Below are 23,405 nucleotides of genomic sequence, written 5' to 3'. Positions count from 1 at the left end.
GACTGTTGGTGCTTCTGCCCCGATTTTACAAGAACCCTGAAAAATTGACTTTAAAAACAAAAGAGGGGGAACGGTACCCCCCCCAAGGAGTCCCCCTGAAATACTCTCCATCATGCCTTGTTCATTTTTAACTCTCTAAAACTGAAACCTCATGGTAAATCTGCTGCTGACTGCCTCTGGCATCACCGAGACCAATAAAAACTATGCCACAGATATGGGGAAGGACCCTCTTACCCTTAAAGGGAATGGCCCAGACCCAGTTCCCTTATGGGGCTGAGGACTGATATGCCTGTTTGATACCACAGAAGGCACAGCTAATTGGCTACCAAAATGATTAATGAAATAAATAGATACCCCCCACAAAGCCAGGCCCAACCATAAATAAGATGAATAACAATTTACATCCAGGGAAGAGAAATCTCCCTGAGAATTCCCTTCTTTTTCATTTCCAGGTAAAAATGAATCACCCATGATGTCTGCTGTTAGAAGTTCTAATCCAGATACTGGTCTCTGAACTTATACTACTCAGACCTTCAAAGGGCCATTGACAAGAACATCAAACAGCTAGAGATTGACATCACTAATCTGAAGGAATCTCTCATTTCGCTGTCTGAAGAGACCTCCTAAAATCGAAAAGATCTTTATTGGACTTGATTTACTCTATTACAATAGAAAAGGCTGTGTACAGCTCTTGACTGTGTACAGCCCTTAAAGAAGAATAATGCCTTTACATAGACAAGACAGGGATGGTTAAAGAGAGCATGAAATAGGTCAGAGAAGGCCCTGAGAAAAGTCAGAGAGAGAAAGAGAAAGATGAGTGCTGGTAAAAGAATTGGTTTTCAACCTCTCCAGGGTTGTCAATCCTACCTCCTTCTCATCTTGGGACCATTATTTGAATTTTTTTTCTTTTTTTTTTTGCTTGTTTCTTCTGATCCCTGGGCCTCAAATAGGCTGACTAACTCTGTGAAACAACAGATAAATAATTTGGTAGCAAAACCTATTCAGATACATTATCATAAGTTAGCTATGGAGGACCACGAGACTCAAGATGAGTTTGTTACTTTATCCAGGGTGTTCCCAAAACCCATCTCCACCCAACCTAAAAGAGGGGAATTCAGCCCCTAGACCAAGCAAAGAGGGGCCATCCAGAACCCCCTCTGACAGGCGACCTGAATTCTTGCTTAGGCTGCAAGGCTAAGCACTGCAAGGGAATATCAATAAAAGTTAAAACTATCTCTGTGGGTTCCCTGAGGGACAAGCCTGACTGCATAGGGGTTGATGTCAAAATTATCCCCTCTCCAGGAAAAAGACATAGGGACAGGTATGGCCCTCATGCCTCACTGGACAATGACAGGGGGACCGGAGCCATTACAAGGTCCCCTTCACTTACTGGAGGTCAGGCCTCTATCCCCTCCTTCGCAAGATTAGATTCGCCACAGCCCTTCTATATTTAGAGAAGGGAGGAGATGTCAGGGGCATCCCTGCTTACACACTGAAGGCCTAAAATCAGCCATAGGCCTAAAATCAGTAATAGGCCTGTCATACATGTATACTAACACCAAGTCTTGGATCTCTGTGGATAAACACTGAAACAGATAGCTATAAGCTATTGTAAACAGGCAGTTTTTGTGACAATTTACCAGCCTGAGTAGTCATAGACCTTGTAAATTGGTAGCCTTGGTAGATAATACCAACTTAGATAAGGACAAGTGAATCATAGGCAGAGCCATATCGACCTGTCCCCTGAACCTTCACCCAGCCGATACCATGTTCTGAAAGATATCTGTATTCCCCCTGAATACCCACGCTCCAGTGTCATCCCCTTCCCCACATCCTGCCTTTTTGTGTTTATAACCCCTGTGTGAATGAGTACAATTTGAAAAAAAAATTATATATATATAAATTTATTTTTATTAGCACACAAAAATGATATTCTTGCTTATAAAAATATGCTATGTTTGCATACAGGAGTCTAGTATAACTGTCTTCTGAAAGGCTTCATTAAGCAGCTGATGGAAACAGATGCAGAGACCCACAGGCCAATAATATGCAGAGCTCAGAGAGTCTTGTGGAAGAGTCACGGTAAAGACAGAGGGAGCTGGAGGGGTCAAAGACACCATAAGAAGACCTACAGAGGGCTGGAGAGATGGCTCAGCGGTTAAGAGCACTGACTGCTCTTCCAGAGGTCCTGAGTTCAAATCCCAGCAACCACATGGTAGCTCACAACCATCCATAGTGAGATTGGATGCCCTCTTCTGGTGTGTCCGAAGACAGCTACAGTGTACTCATAATAAAATAAATAAATAAATCTTAAAAAAAAAAAAAAAGAAGACCTACAGAGTCAATTAACCTGGAACCATGGGGGCTCACAGAGACTGAAGCAGCAACCAAGGAACATGCAGGGGCTGAACCTAGGCTCCCTACACATATGTAGCAGATGTGCAGCTTGATCTTCATGTGGGTTCCCTAACAATCGGAGGGACTCTGACTTTGTTGCCTGCTTTTGGATCTCTTCCCCTAGCTGAGCTGCCTTGTGTGGCCTCAGTGGGAAAGGATGCATTTAGTCCTGCTTGATGTGCTAGGGCAGGTTAGTATCCATAGGGGGTTTTCCCTTCTCTGAGAAGTGGGAGTGATGAGGGAAGGGAGTGTGTGAAGGTGGGACTCGGAGGACAGGAGGGAGGGGGGCTGTGACAGAACATAAAGTGAATAAATTAATAAAATTAATATTAAAGGCTAACAATCATACAAGAACTAAAAGACAAAACAAAACCAAAAACATTTTAGTACAATGTTCTAATAAGAGAGATCAGGTTGCCCAAACTCGCAAAGGAAGTAAATGGCTGAGATCCAGTCAGCCTGCATAAAGTTACTCTCTAACCTGCACTAACTGTAAGGCAAGAGTGCCCCAGCTCTGAGGTGTTAGATTTCTGCTTGCTTGCTTCTGAGAAAGGCTTTTGAATTTGAAGAACCTGTCTTAGCCGCATATTTGTGGACCTCCTGTCAGTCTCCCAATATTGGTAGTACAAGTACATGGTACTCTACAGAAGCTAAAGTATTTTTACAACCTTAGCACCAAATAATAATTATGTAAGTGAAAATCAATTGTTACTTTTAAATATACCTTTTAAACTACTCAATTAAGTGATGTCAATTTTGTTGAAACAGCTTTAATAAACTCATCTGCATTTTAGAATAATTTTCCATGTGATTATTAAGGTAAACCAAATGTTTCTCTGCATCTTGAGTTTATTAAGCCTTTCTCTAATATTTTAAACAGTCAAAAACTTGACCTTTACCATATTATCTTAAATTCTGGGAAAATAGAACTCAAGTCAACATCCTAGTAATATATTCTAAATGAATACACAATAAATTGCTGTGAAAGACCAAGGATGAAATAGAACCGATTATACATGTGCATGACCTGGCAGTAATAAAGAGAATATTTGTGTTACAAGTATACAAGCTCAATGGTGATTCAGAAGCACACTCCATCCTTATATCACTAAAGTGCTCTAGTATTTAATTGAGCTACTAATTATCAGGAGAATCTTGTTACCCACAAGTCCTTTCCTGAGTGTGACCTTAGCTTAATACATTAATTTCATGGAGATTACATTTTAAGATGGGGGAACATGTCAATGAAAAATACTATTCATAACCTCTAAAATAGGTATCTGAGACTATACAGCACTAGGGAAAAGAAAAAATCACTGCTAATTCCCACCATTAGTTTCAATAAAAAGGTCTTTTACAGTCTAAGGGTAAGTAGTATTAAATAAGTCTGCAGAAGACATACACATGAATGCAAACAGAACCAAGAAAGTTCTGAAAATATCTCTCTTTATTTCTACTCCAGTTCAATCAATTCATAAAGGCAGCTTTAATGCAGTATCATTTATTTGCTAGCTTTCCTCTCTATCAAAAATCAATAAAATTAGTGGTCTATCAAAAAATCAATAAAATTAGTGTAGAATGTCTAAGTCATTCTTCAATTCTGCCAAGGACATAACCTTTAACCCCAGATTAAAAATAAAGTAGTAAGTATGAAACTCAGCACTGCTTGGCTTTGGTACAAAAGCCTAATAAATATAACATTTGCAAAAGGAAACAAAACAAGCTGGGCCACTTCCCTCACTTGCATGATCTCATCAGTACATTTCTATGGCCTCCGCAGCATTTGCTGGTGGAATTTGGCACCGCTAGTTTATAATCTATATCACCAGTTTGTACAAGGCACAGAAACGCTCTCTCCTTACTCTCCCAAATACTTTAAAGCACTTCATTTACTTTCCCAATAGTCATCATGACAAAACCATTAGTCAAAAAGAAAGCAAAGGAATCTACATTTTTTTTTAAAAAAATAAAGTCTCTAATGTTTTCTAGCCTCTTCTTAGAAAAATACTAAATTTAAATATGGGAAATATATGCTAAAATCCCAGTGACCATTTGGTTACCTTCAAATGATGACAGGAACTAGGGACGAGAGTAAAAGACATGGAGTATGCACAAACTATCTTTTATATAGTTTAAAAGACAAGGGTCCACTAGGCAGGAGGGTTCTAGGCCAGCTAAGACTGACTCAAAGTAAGACCATGATTCAAAGGGAAAAACGTTTGCAAGGTTAAAAAGAGCAAGGGTCTCATTATTTAGAAAGAGTTTACTTCCCCCCACCCCCCGAACCCTTCCTCCCTTCCTAAAATCACTACTGTAGGTGTAACACCAGATACATGTATGTAGGGTTGAAATCTTTGTAGTCTCACAAATATGGATGGCCCTCTGGTCCTCAGAAGCTCCTGATGCTAGCACCACTGGGAGGGTGAGATGAATCAGTTTGCCGTTGTCTCATTAACAAAGGAAAGTTACAGTCGGGAGACCCTAACAAGACAACATAAGGTTGGATTCAAATGTTCTTTATCAGTAGTATGGAAACGTGTGTGTGTAACAGTTGTCAGGTGCCACAGATGGTGGTATGTCACGGCACTATTCCCTAATCAGTGATGGACGCTGCTCGTCCAACAGTGAGGACAGAGTGCTCTCTCCCTTGGCTTATCTGTAGGACAGTGGCTATCATGGTTTAAACAATCCTTTTAAAGATAGAACAGTCCCTTCCAATCCCAAAGTTCTTGATACATCCAAGGCAGAGGTTCTCAACCTGTGGGTCATACATAACTCCTTTGGAAAACCTCTTATCTTCAAACATATCTATATTATGATTCATAATGGTTTCAAAATTATAGTTATGAAATAGCAATGAAAATAATTTTATGGTCTGGAGGAGTCACCACAACGAGGGGAATTGTATTAAAGGGTTGAATAAAGCATTAGGAAGGTTGAGAACCACTGATCTAATGTGATAGTAGCAAAATGTTCTCCTTAGCCCTTGGGTTCCTCAAAGTGCTAAATATCCATAGTTCTAGAGTTCTTAAAAGGGTAAATGATTTCTTATATTCAACAGTAGTCATATTCATATTAAGGCAAACCATGCAGCCCTATTACATTCTATTTCCTACTATGCTAAAGTACTAGAACTCTCCAGAAGCAGGCACTATTTATTTGTTAAGGTGAAATACCCAGAATATAAAATTCATCAGTGTAGCTATCTCACTACGTAGCCCTACCTAGCCTGGAATTTAGTATGTAGATCACTGGCATCAAACTCAAAGATTTATTTGCCTTTGATTCTCAAGTGCTGAGACATAGGCAGATGTTCCCACACCCAGACCAGCCATTTTTAAATGTGTAGATCAATGTTGTCAAAAAGACTTGCCAGGTAGTTTTATTTTGATTCAACTGGCCTCTGGCCTCAATGTCTGAATACCCAACTTGTCACTGCTTGATATTCATGGCTTCAGATATAAATGCCATTCTATTTCCAGGCAACTTCCTGGCTAAGTATTCTGAAACAAAGCACACAAGTCTGTCACTTGAGGTGAGGAACCAACCATTCAAACCAAGCATTTGTCTCTTTTCTTTCCAGATGGAAGATAGAAACTTTGATCTTCTCTTCCTTGCCATTAAGCCTTTCTGAAAAAGAAGGAACCCACTATTCCCTGACCTTTGGTAGTTTTACAAAGTTCAGACTGCAGTTCAGAGCACAGACAAGAAACTGTCCAAGAAAAACAAGCCACAAATGAACAGGATATAAACAAAGCTGTAAGGAGGTAATTAATGGCAGGGACCTGACTCCCTCACTTGCATCTCTGATAACAATCTAGCATTTTATCAGCAAGGTCTTTTATCTGCAAGGATGCAGTGTGTTCTGCTGCCTGGAACTATTTGGGGAGGACAAAGACAAGCTTTCATCTTCAAAAGGAAATAGAACTACTTCTCTGAACGGTAAAGAAGAGTCAAAGCTGTAAAAAGGCCTCTAGTGATTTCTCTGACAAGAGAGAGGTAAATGAAAAATAGATGTTACTCACAGGAGCCAATTCTGGAGGGAAAAAGGCATGGTGGTCCTCTACCAGACCACAGGTGTGAGAACTGCAACACGCTTTCTTGCTTTCTTTTCCCCCATGCTGCATCATCTGCCAATGTCTTCTAACTGTCTTCTTGTTAAAACCAAAGATGTAAACTAACTCACACTTAATGACTTAAGTGCAGTCTGCCTCTCACTGTTTTAGAAGGGATGATAAGTATATATTAAATGAATGAGGGTCTGACTGTAAACCCCTCAAGCCTCAACTCAAGATGAAGGTGTCATCTAAGAGTATTTGGTGGACAGTGGGTACTATTTAAGAATATAACTTCCTGTAGGTTTCCACTACCCCACAGTGTGAGCTGGTTCTTGCTAGGGTCTGGAGCAGCTTAGTAGCACTCCAGATAGAGTCACTCCTAAGGGAAATGGGCTGGTTACAGGAATAGCAGCTAGTAGCAGAGTGTTCTCTTACTGCCTTCCAAACTTAGTTCACTCCATGGACTGGTTGTGTGTGTGTGTGGCGGGGGGGCAACTCTTCTTAGAATTCAGAAATATTTATCTAAGGTTGAGTCAGGGTAGTCACCCATTCTAGAATGCACAGTCTGGTGCTTCCAAATCAGAACACAACTGCTGAACAACGTTAGCTACCTTTGTCAGGCTGTTGAACCATCTCATAGAGTCTTCTAGGTTCATATCCAGTGTCTTATGACATCAATGCTTTAAAAAAGGAAGGTATGGCCTTCTGCCCCCTCTACCTGGTCCTTCTTTCTAGGGAAGACTCATAGCTGGTCTGTGTAGGGGTGATATTTAGAAAACTGTGCCCGGTCTGGCTTGTTCCTGGGCAGCCTCCATGTTCTTGCTGCTACTCGGCTCTGACCAGGTTTCTGGCTAGCTAGATGCACAGGCCCTAGCACCCACAAGACACCAGCAGAGCCAATCCCCCACGCTGCATCCACAAAGCTAGACTGAACCCCAGACAATATCTGCCATTCTTGTAGTACTCGGTAGAAATGAGACTCTTTTTTTTTTTTTTTTTTTTTTTTTTTTGGTTTTTCGAGACAGGGTTTCTCTGTATAGCTCTGGCTGTCCTGGAACTCTGTAGACCAGGCTGGCCTCGAACTCAGAAATCCACCTGCCTCTGAGACTCTTAAAGCTTAATGATTATCTAAAGGATTTATATACTTAGAAATGCTCGATCAATAAGATGCCCACACAATTAGAGTTGTTATCCAATATCTAACCTTTTGATATAAGTTGCTACCCAGGACAGCTTCTGACCCATCCGTGATTCTCCATGGCTGATAGCCTCCTTTTTCTTCCCCTCCCCTTCCTCTTTTTCACCTTTCCCCTTCCTCTCTTTCTTTCCCAGCTCCTCCTCCTCTTTTACTGCCTAATCACCGAGCTCCACTGTGAATACCATGTAGCAGAATAAGTATCTTGCTACAGGTCTTCTCCCCAGAAGACACCATATTCTGACCCATCCCAGAGGATCTGAAGCACTCAGTAGTTGTTATCTAATATGGGGAAGAGGGCATGCTTGTGTTTTTTCTGCAGGATGCTGAAGGGGCATGGTGGTTGCCAGAGTGAAGGATGAGACATTCTGATGCTGGGACAAAGAATAATGCTGACCTGTGACCTTGCTGAGTGCCCCGACAATGGTGAAGCTGTACTGGAAATATATGTTCCTGACCCATTGCTTTCCTATATCCCAGATGGGACAAGCTGCCTTGCCTCAAGTTTTTAGACCTTGTGAGACAGAGAATCAAAGAGAGAAGTTATAATGACTCTTGTAGTTTTCTTAAATGTGACCAGTTATTTGGACTCAATCATGTACTAATAGAAATAAATCCAATATTGGAAATAACAGTCTTCATTTGGAAGGCTGGATCTGTACATATTCATAGAGATATTTGGAAATTAGATGCAGTTCTCTATGATGCTATGCTAGCAAGAGATAAAGTTGGGGCAGGATCTGGATTTCAAACAAGTGTTAGTGCATGTGTTAAGGCTCTTTTAATTGTCAAGTTAAAATTACTTTTGTTTCTTCTACAACATTTATTGTAAGTTGCAGTGATTGTATACTTTCTAATTGTGTTAATGTGTTGAAATGTGGCATGTCTGTTACGGGAGTCTGTCAACCAGCTTTTGTCTTATTGCCCTGAGTATTACAGAACCTTGGTTTTCTGAAAAAAGCTTGCAAGTACTGGAAGAAGTGAGTTAGGCTTTAAACAGAAGCAAGAGGGTAGTGGGCTTGATTATTCCTGGTATAACAGCATTACATTACATTAATTGATAGCACCACTGCTTCTGCAGTTGCTTTGACACACCAAGTTAAGACAACTACTTTTGTTAATCATTTAGCAAAAAAGTGTTATTAATGTGTTGAGTATACAGGAGGATTTAGATAGGCATTTGGGACATCAGATTGATGCTCTTTATCCTATTCAAATTATTGGAAGGAGGTTCAAAGTTTAAGAGTAAGGAGCTATCTTATTCCTTAAGAGTAAGGAGAGTCATGCCAAATACCAATGGAGTTGTATTACTTCTAAAATTTACAATGACAGTCATTATAAGTAGAAAAAGATTAAAGAAACTTGCAGAGTATTTGGCATAATTCTAACACCTCTCTGGATGTTTTAACTTTACATAGTGAGATTATGAATTTAAAGAATGCTGCTCTGCTGAGTTTTGATAATGCTGATAAAATTACCCATGGCCTGAGATCAGTATTTCCATTTTGATCAAGCATCAAGCATGGCATATATAGCTTGATCATGCTAGCCCTTGTTGTCCTAGAAATACTTTTATTCCTGCTCACCAAATGAAATCTTATCTTTAACAACATCAACATGTTGGCAGCCAAAGTACATGACTTGAAACTGAAAAGAGACAACTCCTCCCACCCCCAGACAGAGTTAGTAATTTAACAGGCTGGCAAGCAAAAGACGGGTAAGATTCTGCACAGAGCCTTACCAACCTAAGACAGAATTGCATTGCTTTTGATAATGCATATTCCATGATGGGTAATGAAGGCATTCTTGTCAGAATGACCTAAGACAGACTCAGTCTTGTTTATGAAATTAAAAAAGAGGAGATGTGGAGAACTTTGAGGGCTGCTTGGCAGGAATCTGACATAGGCCAAGGAAATGGGCTTCAGGCAGGAATCTGACATTAGGCTAGAACAAAGAAGTAATTTCAGGCAGGAATCTATATTTTAGGCTAGAAGAAAGAAGTCGGCTTCAGGCCTAAAAATGACTTTGGGCTAGGACAGAGAAATAGGCTCAGATATTTTGGTCTTAGATAAGTCCTTAGAAATAGTGAACACAGGAGTGATCACAGAACTTTGTTTATTGCCTTGCTTGTTCTTTGACTATCTGTGTTTATTATCTTGCTTGTTCCTTGACTATTTGCATCAATTGTATTGCTAGTTCCTCAACCTAGAACTGACCTTAATACCTGCATGTAACTAAAATGGTATAAAAGCAAAAGGGGGGAGGGATAGGATAGGGGGTTTATGGGAGGAGATGGGATAACATCTGAAATGTAAATACGTAAAATATCCAATTAAAAAAAAGGAAGGCATGAAGAAGCTGTTCTGTGGGCTGGTTTACAATGCAGAATTCTATCAAGTCATAGTATTTGAAAGCTATTACTTTAGGGACATACTCAACCAGACAGCACAATGCAAATCCCCTTACACGCCACTCTTCCCCCCTCCCCCCCCAGGTATCACTATGTTGCTAGTCTGAAACTAACAATGTAGCCTGGCTGGCCTTACAGAGATCTGCCTGCCTCTTTCCCAAGTACTAGGTTAAAGGTATGCATCACCACATCCAGCAAGAATTCCATTTCTTTAAAAGTTTCTCTTAATTAGAATCATATGGGTTATAATTAGTATCAATTAGATTTTCCATGTTTATTATTTTTGTCCACATTCAAATGAAGCTATACCTCAAATTCTGGTTTTGTAGGAAATAATGACCCTTATAGGGGAAAAAAATGAATACTCCAGTAAGAAACAAGCAAACACCATTCATCTATCACCCACAAGAACAGCTCAAGGGACTCTCTTGATGTTTTGAAAATATTTCCTGCCTACTATTTGTAAATTATTTTCTAGTCTGTGTGACACATCTTTCAGTAATAACTCAGCTTTTTCTTGGCTATTTGAATATATTTCCATGATTTGTACTAGAACAGATGGCCTTTTCCAGTACAGCTGCAGTGATCAAAATTGAGTAGGCTTGCTTACGTGGCAGCGCCTTCTAGGCACAATACCTCTTACGGATGCTGTGAATATTGTGATGAACATGGGATGCCCCCCACCCCTGGGGCACCAAACTATGGTTTTGTGATTATTCGGATTAAACTGAATTTAGCCAGTGAAAGACAGAAGTGGGACTCAGTATACAGAAACATAAAACTGACAAGAAAATGAGATTCTAACCCATTTATATCAACCAGCTGCTACTGTTAGGGTCCCTCAAGATCATTACACAAGGTCCCTAGATGCACCTTGGAGCAATACAACCCATTTAAATACCTTATTCATCCACACTGGCCTTTTCTTGAGTAGGCTTAGGTCAGATAAGAAGATAGGAGGCAACTAAAACTTTGGAATGTGTACTGGTGACCACGTGATTCTGTTCTAAGACAGTAAAGGAGAGATGAACAGATCAGCATGTACAAGTCCTTTGGAAACTTCAAATCCTCAGGTAAATGGGTTTCCTTCACTCTCAGCAACCCAAAATCCAAAATTATGTAAGTTTTAACAGTGGAAACTCAGGATAACACACACTAGAGTCAGAGGGAAAACTTATTTATTTTTGAAAGCACGCATAAATAGCAGCCCACAAATAATCTCATTAGGACTTAATGTATCTCAGCCCCAAGCCACACTTGTTCTTTACCAAGATGACTGTAAATATATGGTGACCCTGAGCTCCTATAACAAGGAAAATTTCTTTTGTAAGAAAGTCTCAGTATTTCTCAAGAATCTCAGGACTTCAGCAGAGCCAACTGTATTTAGCAACTCGTCCCAAGAAGATGGGCTTAACTGCAATTTTTTCCTTCCTTTAGTGCTGACTTCAGATGGGAAAATGAGAGAGCACTGCCAATGTCATCCCCCACAGGAGAAACATCCAAAACAACAAGGTGAGCCGAACACCTGCTAGATAAAACTGGAGGTTACCTTTGGCACATGGAAAACTTGCTTGTCTTGTTCCACAGATAGCGCATCAGAAATAGGTAGGTGGGGGAGCCTGTTGTTGGGTGAGGAACTAGAAAACCCAAGGCAAACACACTCTGGGGCCAACACCTGGACTCATACCCAAGTCTAACTCACACTAGCAATATGACCTAGGGTGTATTTCCATACCACCCCTTTTAGATGACAGTAATAGCAACAGCAAACTCACAGTGTTGTCTTGATGATTAAATAGGCTAATATGTAGAAGGTCCTATAATAGTTTCTACTCTAACATAGACATCTGCTAAGTAGCATTTATCACTAATTAGGATGGGAAAATCTGAACAAAAAGAGACAGAAACACCACAGCCCAAGATCCCTCAGCTGACAAAAGCCCTGTCCAATTCTCCATTCTATTTTGGTGCCTTAGTGTTCTCTGCACATTTCTGTTGAGTGAACAATTAATGAACTAGCACCTGACTCTTAAATAGTCTGTAGATGTGTTAGACTTATTTTCTCCAGGGCCTGTCATAAAGTGCTGCTACTTGCTACTGCAAACTAGTATTAATCAGTAATGAAAAAGAGCAAATAATTTCACACTTACTGCAAGGTTTTCAGGGGCCAGGGATTTATTTTAGGGAGCAAGTGTAAACACAGTCAGATCCCTGTTATGTTGCTTATGGAGAAGGTGCAGTGTGACAGCAATACTGAACTTGATCCAAGACCTGACCTCTGGTGTTTGTGGGGCAGGCAGAGTGATGACTGCTCTATGAAAATCTCTGGTGAAGGAATCAAAGAACAAGACTGACTCCTTAGTGTAGGCATGTAGCAAGCCCAGGGATAGCAAGGGAATGAATGGAAAAAGCTGAGGGTAGGACAAGGAAGTGGAGAGTGTTTGAAAAGCAGCAGGAATGTAAGAGTAGGGAGGAATGGGAAGAGGGGAGAGAAGCAATGGCTCAAGGAAGCCACTGTGGTAAATGCTGTGGAAGAGAGAATCAGCAAGAGTATCAGTTTGGGATAAAATCAGAGACTACTGCAAAGCATTCGGGGGCTTTGGAAACTAGATAAAGTTTCAGTGCAGTGGAGGGAAGGAACTAGCCTGCAGTGGTTCAAAGAACGAACAGGGCAGGCAGGGCATGAAGTATGAGACTATGAATACAAAGTTTTCTCAGAATCCTCACAGAACACGAGACAGCTTTGGGTATGGAGGATGGCTGTCTCTGTGGAGAAGCATCAGTGGTCTCTAAGGGCTCTTATAAACACAAGCTGATCAAGTAGGGGAATGGGCTAAACAAGAGCACAGTAGACTCTCAGTAAGTTCAGTAGCAGATCAGTGGAGTGGTAGTGAGGAGTGCTCACTAAATCAAGTGAGAGACAGGGATGTGTGCTGATGTCTATACCTGGTTTGAAAGTGGGAAAAAAAGAGATGCCAACATGAATGGTGAAGATGGGGAAGAGCAAGCAAAGCATGGAAGTCTTAGTGCCCTTCGTGCACTGACATGAAGTCATAATGCAGCTGCTTTAGCCAGACTGTAGACACTGCTGTTGGTCCCCTACTTACCCTGAGGTCTACTTTCCAAGGTTCCAATTACTTGTGGCCCAAAAGTACTTAGAAATTTTCAGGAATAAACAATGTATAAGCTTTAATTTATTAGAGCATTTTGAGTAAAGTGATTAAATCTCATATTACCAGAATCCAGCTCAAAACATGGTCATCCCTTTGCTCAGCTAATCCTCAGTGCATATGCTTCCCACCTGGGAGCCACTCACCTGTCTGGCTTATTTGACTGCAGCAGAGAAACAGTGGTTGTGTTCAAGTCACACTTTACTGAATAATGTCTCAAAGCAAAAAAGTAGTGATAAAGCTGGTAATTCAGACCTGCCAAGGAACGATCACAACACAGCATGCTGAAGTGAAAAGGTGAAAACTATTCAGTAGGAAAAGAGGGAAACTGGGCTGCAAACCTAACATTTACGATAAAGACGAGTTTCCTATCCATGCAGCAGTACCAGGGGTGGGGGATTCATGGGGGTTTTGAGGTTATGTATCAAATACAAAAGCTATACCTTTGGTGTATATGTCTGCATTCATGAGAACAAATACAGTGCAGGGTTCAATACTAACTGTGGCTTCATGCAACTACTGGGGATCTAGGAATATATTCCTAAGAATGACAGGAGACTATTGTGGTAAGGTAAGAGTCAAGGCCCAAAGGGAAGGAGGAACAGAGAGAGGGAAGGACAAGGGGAGGGGGAGGGGGAGGGGGAGGAGGAGGGGAAAGGGGGGAAAGGGGGAAAGGGGGGAAAGGGGGGAAAGGGGGAAAAGGGGGAAAAGGGAGAAAAGGGGGAAAAGGGAGAAAAGGGGGAAAAGGGGGGAAAGGGGGGAAAAAAGGGGAAAAGGGAAAAAGGGGAAAAGGGGAAAAGGGGAAAGGAGGGAAAGGGAAAGGGAAAGGAGGAAAAGGGAAAGGGAAAGGAGGGAAAGGGAAAGGGAAAGAAGGGAAAGGGAAAGGGAAAGAAGGGAAAGGGAAAGAAGGGAAAGGGAAAGAAGGGAAAGGGAAAGAAGGGAAAGGGAAAGAAGGGAAAGGGGAAAGGGGAAAGGGGAAAGGGGAAAAAGGGGAAAGGGGAAAAAGGGGAAAAAGGGGGGAAAAGGGGGAAAAAGGGGAAAAAGGGGAAAAAGGGGAAAAAAGGGGAAAAAGGGGAAAAAGGGGAAAAAAGGGGAAAAAGGGGGAAAAGGGGAAAAAAGGGGAAAAAGGGGGAAAAAGGGGGAAAAAGGGGAAAAAGGGGAAAAAGGGGGAAAAAGGGGAAAAAGGGGAAAAAAAGGGGAAAAAGGGGGAAAAAGGGGGAAAAGGGAAAAAGGGGAAAAAGGGGGAAAAGGGGAAAAAGGGGGAAAGGGGGGAAAGGGGGGAAAGGGGAAAGGGGAAAGGGAAGAGTGGGATTGGGGTGTGGGGAGTGAGCAAGCACCAGGGGCCAGGAAAGGATAACCAAAATATACTATGGTGTATTTTCCCAGATCATTTTACTGTGCTGTATTTAATTTTTACATGCTGCTCTGTTCCCTAGCTCATACTTTCTGTCTGAAAAAAAAAAGGTACAATTTTGATGTAAAAATGGTCCCTACTACATACAGAAATGAGTACACATTAACCAGCATGGCCTTGGTCTATGCAGCCCTTCAAGTTAACATTAAAAATTATCTATGAGCACCTTGACAAATTTTTTGAGAAAATATTTAAGACCAGGGAAATAGAAGCTTTATATGGAAAAAATTATTAAAGTATTTTTAAATGTGTAAAGTTAGTGAATTAAAAAGTGCAGCCTCTGGAGGCTATTCTTTACTAAAGCTTCCAAAGATTTGTGATCAGTGGTTTCTCCTATTAAAAATGCAAACCATTGTCTCTGCATTTCCTGGGTCACCCTTAGTTCAAATTGAAGCAATGCTCCATAATCACTTCCGAGTTATAGTCTAGAGCTGTCGTAGCCCTGCCTCATATCTGGGTGCCCCCTCTGCAGAGCAGGGTGGCTTCATTTCATTCTTGCATGAGATCACAGTGGATTGTTTCTATAAGTGCCCAAAATGGCAAATTGAATTTCCCTGAAATTTATTTGTCCAGCGTCTTGGGAAAGCCTGCTAGACTTTTTCACCTCACTAGCCTCAGTCCTTAGGGAATGTATCACATTAACAACGTAGTTAATGTACATACGATGGCAGGGCCACAAGCTTGCACTTCATTTCATGACCGTACAGCAAGTTCTTCAAGGATGAGACCCTTTCCTTCCAACTCAACACAAGCTGGATACACAACAAATGTTTAGCAAGTAAGTACTTGGCTCATCAACCAACTGATTGGATTCTAGCTTTTCAACCAAATGACACCAACAGGCCATGGATTATCATCATTGAATTTTTACCTAAGAATGAGACTGTTTGCAGATCTAATCACTTGTTCTAACATGACCTGAACTGGCCTGTTGAAGTAACAGATAACACTGAAGAAAAGCTGGTCCCTACAAGTTTTGTTTTTCTAGCTTGCTTTGTCAATGCATTCCATGAGAGGTGAACTCCTCATTCCTGCTGCTTAAAAACATACTTGGAAAAAAAAAAGTCTTAAAGAGCTCTGGCACCCCTGACTGAGTTGGCCAGGCCTGCTTTAGGAATTAAGAGAGAAAAATCAATGAGGATTTACTTTTCTTTTTTTATGCCAGAACTTTAGGGGTGGGGGAAGCACACAAAATAGAAAACATGATTTCATTCCACATGTTAAACTTCAACTACCTCTGGATGGAATCTGCAAACTCATAAGAGCATGAAAACAGCTCTCAATAGAGCTGGACGGGGCCACAGGGAGGAGGAGGCCAAGCAGGAGGTATCACAGCACCAACAACCTCTACTCCCATCTCTGCTCCAAGGCCTCCTTATGAGGCCAGGCCCAAACTGCTGCCACCAGAGTCTCAGGGAGTTATTTCACATGTACATCTCTGTATCACAAGTAGCTCAGTGAGTTAACCCTGACAGAGAGACGAGTGGATCCAAGTCTGGCTTAAAGACAAAAGGGAAAAGGAGCTGCTGAAAACTCCCTGAGCAAAGGTCAACCTCTATACTTTGCCATCTTGCCCAAAGCCTGATCTGGCATCTATAGTTAGGTACACAAGTAACACCAAAGGGAGAGAGTTCTAGACAAGCAGGGCCCCGGTCCCCTGATAATCCAACTGTCAGCAGATTATGGTGCCAGGAGTCTTTGTCGCCTAAGCCCTTACATGTCCCTAAGCCACTATGAAATTCAGTGGTAACCAAAGGAGGGCCAGGAAAGAGAAATCCTTCATTTGCAGTTCCAACAAGGCCCACTTTTTAGGTGTTCCCCTGTGCAATGGGCAAGACTTGGGGACTCCAATCCTCTCCCCAGGCATCTCTATTCAAACAAGACCCTTTGAAAACTAGGACAACACACAGCTATTTATTCCAGCCATTTTAAAAAGGCCACCTCTGACTTCTCAAGACTCAGATGTTCCTTATACTTGTCAGAAAACAAAGGCAACTTAAGCCAACATCTGGAATGGGAGAAATACAGCAACCACAGAAAAAGATAATTAAGTCAATAAGGAATGCTTTTCAGACATAACATCACAAAGGCCAAAAGAGTGTTTTCAGAACCATCCAGAACAAAGTTACAGAAGTTACTTAGAAGCTAAATTTAAGTGGATTAATTTCTGGAGGGCAAAATTTAAGAGTAGACCACCACAACCATGTGGACCATGCCAAGATGGCTTCCCAATTCTCTCCTTAGTAAGGCTGAGGAACATGTAGAATGTGTACACAGGTGTGAGACATTTACAAGAAGACTCAAGCGTTTCACTCAGCACTCATTCGGGAACTGTGGCTGAGGTCCTCAGGGTTTTGAAACAAGACATCCCAAACAGACGCTTTGACAGTCATCCTCCTGTCCAACCTCGGGTGCATCAGAGAGATTCTTTGGGAAATATGTCCAACATCTAATCAGTTTTCCTCAAATACTTTCGTTGCTGGGCAGCCTGCTATGAGGAAATCTATTCATGTCTTTGATGGAGAACACTGCCTTTCACAAAACTGTTCTTTGTCTTCAGAGCCGAAATCTCTCCTACATTCCCACTGGGAATGAAAATGACTTTTCCACTGGGGTGGAAAATGACAAATTGTGTGCCTTCTGCCATATGGCAGCCTGAGTATGCAGAGACCATTACCATGCTGCTGCTACCCAGTATTCCCTAGCCTGTTTCCAGATGTCTAGCTTCCTCCACATTGTGCTCACTTCCCCAAATAAATATTAGCCTACCATTGACCCTCCTAAAATGGGGGTCCCAGAGCAGAATAATAAACAGAACAATGTGGGCGTGGACTGATCCTCAGAGTTCAGGGAGACCATGGCAAAGCTCTGCTCTGACAGCAGCAGTGTGTCATAATGTACCCTGTTCTTAAAGAAAACACCATTCCTAAGACTTTCCCACACAAAATGACATGGAAGCAGACACCCTACATTCTAATCAGATATAATTTTAATTTTTAAGACCAGAACATGGTACATATCTCTAGTCTTAAGCCACCAATACAGTTTTCTAAGGCTATTTAGAATATATATTTAAAAAACTACTTAAATGTGTGGAAGTTAGAGGACAGCTCATACAAGTCATTTTCTCCTTTTATCATGAGGGAGGATCAAAAGCAGGTCAGCTGTTAAGCTTGGTGTCAAGGGCCTTTACCTCTTGAGTCAATTTGCCAGTCTCTCTTCAACAAAGGGCTGTATCAGACATACATAAGAAAATATAGGGACTAACATGACATTCAACCACCTGTCTAGAAAGAAAACACACATCATAAATAAAATTCAAGTTTTGAGTTCATGGTTTTCCAGTTGCCTCCACTCCCCAAGCTGCAGAGAGGTAATGGGTGGGGCCTGAGCTTGCATTTGTCACCCTGACTCCTGAAGACCTTGCGCTTTCAATCATTTCTCTGTGTCATACATACTTTATAAGTTGCAATTGAGTCTGTTTGCATTTAAGTGAGTCAAACACTGACTAAAGTTACACTTCCACCAGCCAAATAACGCCATCAAGCCATGAGGTGACTCAGACATGACTTACTCTTAGGGAATCCTTACTAGTTCTCAGCAAATGAAGCACAGCGCAGTTATGAGTGATACACTAAATGAGCCAGTTGAAAAGAACTGATATCAATACAACTATGTGGTCATTTAAAATTGCTTTTCCACTGCTTTTGAAGAGTTTTTTGAAGGCCGTTGGCTCAATAGTTCCATGCCCCATGGTCCCCAAAATGCTGGCATGATTCAGAGATGACTTTTAAACCCAAGTGTGTCAGTTATTGAGTTCAAGGACATGCTCTCACTCACAGAACACAGAGCACTCTTCCTAGAACCCCGCCTTCATCTGGATTCAGGGTTTTCTTTCCCATTTACTGGCAGATACTCACGAAAACAAGTGGGAAAAAAAAAAGCCTGCTGTTTCAGAGTCTAAATGTTCTCACCCCAAGAAATGACAAATGCCTGAGGACGCACTGACATGTGGGACACACTGCACACATGCACTGAAAAGACACACCGTTACCTGCCAATCAAATATGTGCTGTTATTATACACCACCAGAGATGAAAGACACAGTGTCTCTCTATGCAGTCCCGGCTCTCCTGGACCAGGCTAGCCTCAGACTCACAGAGATTCTCCTGTCTGCCTCCCAAATGAGAGAGTTAAGGTGTAAATGATGTGCACCACTGCCTGGAGCCTTAACATTATCCTTCTCTATTCTTTTCCTAGTATAGACTGTCAACCTCCTGGGCTCTCTAAAATTCCTTAACATATAAACCTAGGAGCATTATTTTGTAAGCAGGACATTTAACCCCATTACACTGAGGTTTTCCTACCTGGGTTTTCTATTCTTGCTGTATTAGTCTGGACGGCTTTCCCTTACATGCCTGGCTTCATTGTAACTGCATGAGTTAAAACAGAAAAACAGTGCGTTGCTGCTTCTTTTCTTTAGGCTTTTCTCCTGTGACAGTGATCCTGAAGCAGGGTACTCACTGCAAGGCAGACCTTCACAGGGCTTCTCTAAAGACCAGCCAGACAGGAGTTCATACTCCAAGAAACTCTCAAGCTCATGAGGCCAGAGAGGACAAAGGTAACATTCAGTCCGAGAAATTAACTTGATCAAAACTTGTTTGAATTCTGGAAACTGAACCTTTGTCTGCTGCAAGAACAAATGTTCTTAGCTGTTAAGCCATGTTTCCGGCCTCTCGGGGAGACTCTTCAATACACAGGGCTGAGGATGCAGCTCAGTGTTCGAGCTTGCCAAGCACAAGCAAGGCCCTGGGTTTGATACCCAACACTGTGAACAAACAACACAAACTAAACCAACCAAACTAACCCAGACAATGTTCTAAGTACCTGGTATACATCCTTGTACAGCTTGGGGCCTGGAATTCTACCTAGGTGCAATGAGGAAATGAGGAAAGGACAGACAGACACAGACACAGAATATATGGGATCAGGTGGTCTGACTCTCTAATGGAAAAGCTATAGTGCACTGGAAGCCAAGTGTGTTTATCATATATAGTTGAACAGAAAGGTGAGGGTGTTGGACATGGCTAGATGAAGAAGGAAGCTAAGAAGGGTTAATATATACAACTGAAAAAGGAGGCAGGATTAGCTAATCTTAGGAGGAGCACTCTTTTTTGTAGGGAAGCAGTCTTTAGGCCATGAACCTGGGCTCACAACGCGGGTGGTGGGGAGCAGCTGTGAACCTTTTCTGCAAGCACTATCACCAGCCCCACATGAGCGAGAGGAAGCCTTTGTCATCACTCTGAGTCTTCCCCAGGGAGATTTCACCATGGGTCTGAGGTACTAGCATCACTGACATGGTTATGCCTATGTCAACAACACACACTTACTAAGGACTTAACTGCTCTCTACAAGCTGGTTTTAGAGTAGTATTTAAGTCTTCTATATTACTGTACTCTTTGACTATCTCAGTACCTCAGATTATATATAAGTAGGTCCATTTGGAAGAGTATTTTCAAAGTAGTTTTTCAAACATTTTTTTTTTTTACCAGTTTAGTAAAAGCCTCTGCCGAGTGAATGTTCAATGACGATGGTCTACAGCATATCTTGGTTTCTAATCTAGCTGATTCTGTTTGTACCTTTCCTTTTATCAACTTTCTGAAACACTGCTGAACATGAACACACAAATGTTCATGAAAGAGAACACTTTTAAGGCTCCTGAAAGTAAAATTTACCACCCAAATTTCTAAAATGAATCACCAAATACTGGAGGAGGTAGATGGTAACTTTGTATCAGGAAACAAAAACCAGCCCCAGTGAGTCATCCCTGTGATCACAGATAGCACAGCCACAGCCTGGGCTTGGTGGCAAACAAATGGCCACAGCATCACATGTCAGAATCTTGCGTTCATGGTTTCTCACACGGAAATGCGTAAGTCAGCTACGTGAACCCAGGAAGCAGAACCCAGGATGCCACACAAATAATAAACACAGACAAGTTTTGTGTACTTATACTACTTCTCCAAGTCCATTTCAATCTTCAATAGATACGCTGTTAATAATATCACAGCTTCTAAAATGATTCATAAGAAAACACAAACACTATTTGAGGACCACATGTTAAGGTACATAGTCAAAAGCTAAACTAAAAAGTGATCAGAAGGTGACAGCCACCTCAAAAGAGGTAACCGAGCCTTTGGTGATATATTCCTGAGGTCAGTGTGCATCTACATGCATTCTGTGCTTTTGGATCTCTTTTAGGCAATCCAAGTTTGAAAGAGAAGGTTAAGTGGGACAATGGGCTAAGTGGCATTGCCACTGGATATCAGGTCCTGGTTGCTCTGACTTCTCTAGAGTAAAGAGCCAGGTGCCTTGATATTCTTTTAAACCACAGAGCAGGGAATGCATATTAGGATCGAGCCTGTCCAGCATACCTGTGTTGGCTGGCCCAATACTGTTCAATACAAACCATAGGCAGTGTTTTCAAAAGGAGTACTTCCTATCAACATCACACACCCACTAGGCAGTCTCCAAGGAAAACACTACCAACACAGCCACAAGCTCCCACACCCACAGGCTAAGCATCTTCCTCTGAAGCACTGCAGACCAGTCAGGAGCGACAGCAGAAAGCGTCACTGTCTTGCTTTTACACAATGGCTCCCTAAGACAATATACTGATTTTAATTCCCCAAATAAGAACAAGATAGAGCATTTCTCTCAAGTTCCTACAACATGACACTACCTGATAATGAACGGAACAAAAGGGGCCAAGCTGAGTGCAGACGACGTGCCATCCATTGGAGATGGGTAGAGTCTCTCCAACACCAGGAGTAAGAGGAACATGCCAGGGTGTCGATCAGGCTCTCCCAGTTCACTGAAAGGAAGTTATTACATATAAAATATTTCAGACTGATAAAGGCAAGCACTGCTTTCAAACAGTTTGTCACTTTTTCGTGCTTCACTTTGATGTGCACAAGGAGAAGTCTCTGGCAAAGCAAGGCTTCTGCACATAATCCTCTTCTGAAGCCAGTGACTCTTGAGTAGACTGTGCTGTCCAGAGCAGGAAAGTGAAGCTTTCCATGTCTGACAGGTTTGAGAAAGCATGAATAGGCCTTTACTCACTAGAACCAGAAAATCCTTCCTGCACAAACTAGCAATTAGAGAAAATATATCAGGACAAAAGTAAATTTCATTGATATAATTGCATTTTCACAGTTTATATGTATTAGATTGCTGAAAAATAAAAAAGGTACATGTTCTAAGATATCCATAGTAAACATCCTACTGGCAGCTACAGAGTAAGACTCAAACAAAATGATGGCATGTCTCACCACCGCAGGGAGACTCAGAGGCCTTCATAATGACTCTGTTTTATAGTCATTTCTGCTCAGGAACCAACATTTGATCACAGCAACTTAGCTGTTGTTTCACAGCAGTGAGCTACAACAGGCCAGTAATACAGAATATTAAGAACCCAGTAAGTAAATTTAGTATGTAAACAGAGATTTTAAAAAATAAGAGGAAGAAATAATTCAGGTATGTGTGTGTGTGTGAGTATATTTGTGTGGCTATGTGTGTGAGTGTGTCTGTGTGTGTATAGGCAAGAGGTCAACCTTGGATGTTAAACCTCAGAAATTGTGTGCTCTAGTCCTTTTAAATCTTAAATTAAAAATTATTTATTACTGTGCATGTGATGGGGAGGAGACTCTCGTGCCACGACACACACATAGAGGACAACTCGTGAGGTGTCACTCCCTGTCTACTGTCATGGGGGTTTGGGGCACATGGACAGGTCATCAGGCTCAAGCCACCTTGCCAACCCCGCTTTGTCTTTTTGAGATAGGATTTCTCACCCAATAAGTTAGGTTGGCTAGCTAGTAAGCCCTGCGATCCTTCTATGTCTGTATCTCCAGGGCTAGAATTACAAGTGGACATGGCATTACAACAAGCTTTTTATATGGGTATTAGTGACTGAACACAGGTATTCAAGTCTTCACTCAATGAAAACAGTAAATCTTCCACCCCACCTGGACCCCACCCTGAGACAGGGTTTCCTCTGTGTAACCATGGTTATTCTGGAACTCAATCTGTAGAACAGCCTGGCCTTGAATTCAGAGATATGCCTGCCTCTGCCTCCTTAGTGCTAGGATTAAAGGCATACAATTTTTATGTGCATTTCTCTGTGTGTGTATGTGTATGTGTGTGTGTGTGTGTGTGTGTGTGTGTGTGTGTGTGTGTGTATAACCATGAAGACCAGAAGAGAGTATCAGATTCCCAGGGACTGGAATGACATGGAGTTCTGGCTGCCTTGACATGGTACTAGGGACAGAACCCTGGGTTCTTTAAAAAAAAAAAAAAAAAAGCAGCAAGTACTCTTGAGTCACCAAGTAATGTCTGCAGGTGATCTGATGATGTCTCCTGGCCACTATGGGTACCCATAGTGTTCATACTAACATGCAGATACATACAAAAAAATACTTTAAAAAGTTGTTTATTACGATATATTAAGTATCCATAGTGATAGTTACATAGAAATTTCTGACCCTCCTTTATGCCCTCCTACTGAAGATTCCCTTATACTTCCAGAGCCTTTTAAAAAGTGACCCACAAGTTTCATTACAGTTGCTTAGAGAAGCATGGGTGAAAGGTTATTTCCAGGAGCATGGGTTCCTCACCAGTGGCTGTACCACTGCAGTAGATCTTCAGGAAGGGTGGAACCTCAGGAGACCCTTCACCTCGCTTGGTTTGGGTTTTTTTTTTT

The 23,405-nt window shown here is 41.6% G+C and overlaps 1 protein-coding gene across 1 annotated transcript in view; it reads right to left on the bottom strand.

The window, feature by feature from the left end:
- Window positions 1–23,405, bottom strand: part of Thada (THADA armadillo repeat containing) — a 288,692-nt gene that overhangs the window by 142,392 nt on the left and 122,895 nt on the right. Inside the window, exon 27 of the mRNA XM_028765113.1 lies at window positions 21,387–21,518. Coding sequence (XP_028620946.1) covers window positions 21,387–21,518 — 132 coding nt within the window. The remainder of the gene's footprint in view (window positions 1–21,386; window positions 21,519–23,405) is intronic.

This window comes from Grammomys surdaster, unplaced genomic scaffold (genome assembly GCF_004785775.1).
Source record: "Grammomys surdaster isolate TR1022 unplaced genomic scaffold, NIH_TR_1.0 149, whole genome shotgun sequence".
Lineage (NCBI taxonomy): Eukaryota > Metazoa > Chordata > Mammalia > Rodentia > Muridae > Grammomys > Grammomys surdaster.
Note: the sequence above shows the minus strand (reverse complement) of the source record. Positions and strands in the feature narration are given on the sequence as shown.